At 65.5% G+C, this 3,178-nt stretch overlaps 1 protein-coding gene across 1 annotated transcript in view; it reads left to right on the forward strand.

Moving 5' to 3' along the window:
• Position 1: 1 nt before the first annotated feature.
• C1QL1 (complement C1q like 1) overlaps positions 2 to 3,178 on the forward strand; it is a gene marked incomplete at its 5' end in the record, with an annotated part of 7,541 nt that continues 4,364 nt past the window's right edge. Inside the window, one exon of the mRNA XM_085314787.1 lies at positions 2 to 484. Coding sequence (XP_085170913.1) covers positions 2 to 484 — 483 coding nt within the window. The remainder of the gene's footprint in view (positions 485 to 3,178) is intronic.

Raw genomic sequence — 3,178 nt, forward strand, 5'->3', positions numbered from 1 at the left:
CGGCGGCCCGCCGCCCGCCGCCACCGGCGCCGCCGGCCCGCTGGCCGAGCGCGGCCCGCTCCCACCGCCCTCCACCCTGGTGCAAGGTCCYCAAGGCAAGCCGGGTCGGCCGGGCAAACCGGGTCCACCCGGGCCACCGGGAGAACCGGGGCCGCCGGGAGCAGCGGGGCCACCGGGGCCGAGGGGTGAGCCGGGGCGTCCGGGTCTGCCCGGGCTGCCGGGCCCCGGGGCCACGGGGGCCGTGAGCACGGCCACCTACAGCACGGTGCCCCGCGTCGCCTTCTACGCCGGCCTCAAGAACCCGCACGAGGGCTACGAGATCCTCAAGTTCGACGACGTGGTCACCAACCTGGGCAACAGCTACGACGCCGCCTCGGGCAAGTTCACCTGCGCCGTGCCCGGCACCTACTTCTTCACCTACCACGTCCTCATGCGCGGCGGCGACGGCACCAGCATGTGGGCCGACCTCTGCAAGAACGGCCAGGTAAGGGCCGCCCGCCGGGGCCACCGCGGCTGCGTCGCCATCCTCGCCCCGGCGCTGCACCCCTGGGGTGCCCCATCCTTCTGCCGGCTCCAAGGATGTGCTCCGGGTGCACCCCTGGGGTGCCCTGTCCTTCTCCCAGCCATGGACATGTGCTCCTGGGTGCCCCATCCTTCTCCCGGCTCCGGAGATGCACTCCGGATCCACCTCCAGGATGCCCTGTCCTTCTCCCAGCCATGGAGATGCACTCCTGGGTGTCTTATCCTCCTGGCTCTGGAGATGCTCTTCAGATGCACCTCCAGGATGCCCTGTCCTTCTCCCAGCCATGGAGATGCGCTCCTGGGTGTCCTATCCTTCTCCCAGCTCCGGAGATGCGCTCCGGATGCACCTCCAGGRTGCCCTGTCTTTCTTCTGGCTCCGGTGACACACTCTAGGTGCACCCGCAGGATGGTCTGTCCTTCTCCTGCTCCTGCAGATTTGCTTCAGATGTACCCCCAGGATGTCCTGTCCTTCTCCCAGCCCTGAAGATGTGCTCTGGGTGCACCCCGAGGTGCTCTGTCCTTCTCCCAGCTCTGGTGATGCGCTCTTGGTGCACTCCTGCATGCCCTGTCCTTCTCCCGGCTCCGGAGATGTGCTCCAGATGCACCCCTAGGATGCTCTGTCCTTCTCCCAGCTCTGGAGATGCACTCTGAGTGCACCCTGAGGTGCTCTGTCATTCTCTGAGCCATGGAGATGTGCTCTGGGTGCATCCTGAGGTGCCCYGTTCTTCTCCTGGCTCCGGCAACATGCTCTGTGTGCAATCCCAGGATGCCCTGTCCTTCTCCTGGCTCTAGGAGATGATGCACCCCYGGGATGCCCTGTCCTCCTGGCTCCAGCGATGTGCTCTGGGTGCACCCCCAGGATYCCTTGTCCTTCTTATGGCCTTGCGTATGTGCTCCAGATGCACCCCCAGGTTGCCCTGTCCTTCTCCCGGCTCCARCGATGTGCTCCGGGTGCACCCCCAGGCTGCCCTGTCCTCCTGACTCCTGAGATGTGCTCCAGATGCACCTCTAGGATGCCCTGTCCTTCTCCCAGCTGTGGAGATGTGCTCTGGATGCACCCTGAGGTGTTCTATCCTTCTCCCAACCATGGAGATGCGCTCTGGGTGCACTCTCAGGATGCCTTGTCCTTCTCCTGGCCCTGGAGATGTGTTTCAGCTGCATCTGCAGGACGCCCTTGTCCTTCTCCTATCCATGGAGATGCGCTCTGAGTGCACCCCGAGGTGCCCTGTCCTTCTCCTGGCTCCAGAGGTGCGCTCCAGACGTACCCCCAGGATGCTCTGTCCTTCTCCCGGCTCCAGTGACGTTCTCCGGTGCACCCCGAGGTGCCCTGTCCTTCTCCTGGCTCTGCACATGTGCTCCAGATACACCCCCAGGATGCCCTGTCCTTCTCCCAGACCCGGAGATGCGCTCCAGGTGCACCCCGAGGTGCCCTGCCCTTCTCCCGGCTCCGGTGACGCGCTCCGGGTGCACCCCCCAGGCTGCCCTGCTCTTCCCCCAGCTACATCCCCAGCGCGCCCCGTCCTTTCCCCCCGGCTCTGGAGATGCGCCCTGCCGTGTCGCCAGAGCACACCGCCCCCCGAGCCCGGAAAATTTCCTGCCGTGGGAGCCGCGGAGGACGGGAATCGCCTCAGCTGCCGGCAGCTCCTCTCCTGCTCGCGCTGCCCGAGCCCGGCCAGGGTGACGCCGGACCTCGAGCCCATCCGGCTCCTCCTGCCCGACCCTCGTGGCTTTATTATTTTTTTTTTAATTATTTGAATTATTTTTATTTATGTGAAGCCCGGGGTCGCCGGGCCCGGCCAGCCGGTGCGCTCGAGCGAGCGCGGCCATCTAATCGCGTAGCCCCGACGCCTGATTGAGCCGAGTTACCAACTCCGAACGGAGCTGAGATTGCCGGAGCCGGCGCCGGCTGATTTAACGCTTCGCTTCCTGGCTGCAGCTTTAGCTGTGCAACTATTTTTCTCAATTTTTTATTTTTTTCCCCCCGAAATCAGGATGTCGTGCGGGGGGAAAAAAAATACCTTTTTTTCCCCCGGAAAATAAAACCCCGGGCGTGCCGCGGTTGGCAGCTTTTACACTGGCGTTATCCCGGCAGCGAGTTATTTCATAGCCAGGGTGCAAGGGAGAACGGGGACCCTTCCGGCCCCGTGCCGGCCGGCGTCTCCCGTGGTCCGGGCGGGCGAAGGTCTCGCGTGGGATCCCGCAGCCGCGTCCGCCCTCCCCACCCGGCCGCCTTAATGAGAGCCAGGGGAGCCCCGCGCTGCACGGGAGCTGCTCGCGATGATTAATTAGCATTAATTACTCTTATTTGCATTACGTCGGAGAGGCAAATCGGCTCGGCAGGGAAGGCAAACAGCGAGAGGGGAAACGCCGCGGGTGCCCCGGCCCGTCCGGGTGCTGCAGGCGGCAGGGAGCCCAAGGCTGCCTGACCCTGCGCTCCGGGGAGGCGGCCGAGGCAGCACCCTGTGCGCGCCGAGACCCCCAGAGCCTGCGCGCACCGCACGCCCGCCTCGGCGTGGGCATTGCACCCTGCACAGCCCGGCACCCACCGTGCACTGAGACCCCCAGAGCCTGCGTGCGCCGCACGCCCGCCTCGGCGTGGGCATTGCACCCTGCACAGCCCGGCACCCACCGTGCACTGAGACCCCCAGAGCCTGCG

The sequence above is a fragment of the Rhea americana genome, unplaced genomic scaffold, assembly GCF_003343005.1.
Source record: "Rhea americana isolate MKP2758 unplaced genomic scaffold, rheAme1 scaffold_411, whole genome shotgun sequence".
NCBI classification, from domain to species: Eukaryota; Metazoa; Chordata; class Aves; order Rheiformes; family Rheidae; genus Rhea; species Rhea americana.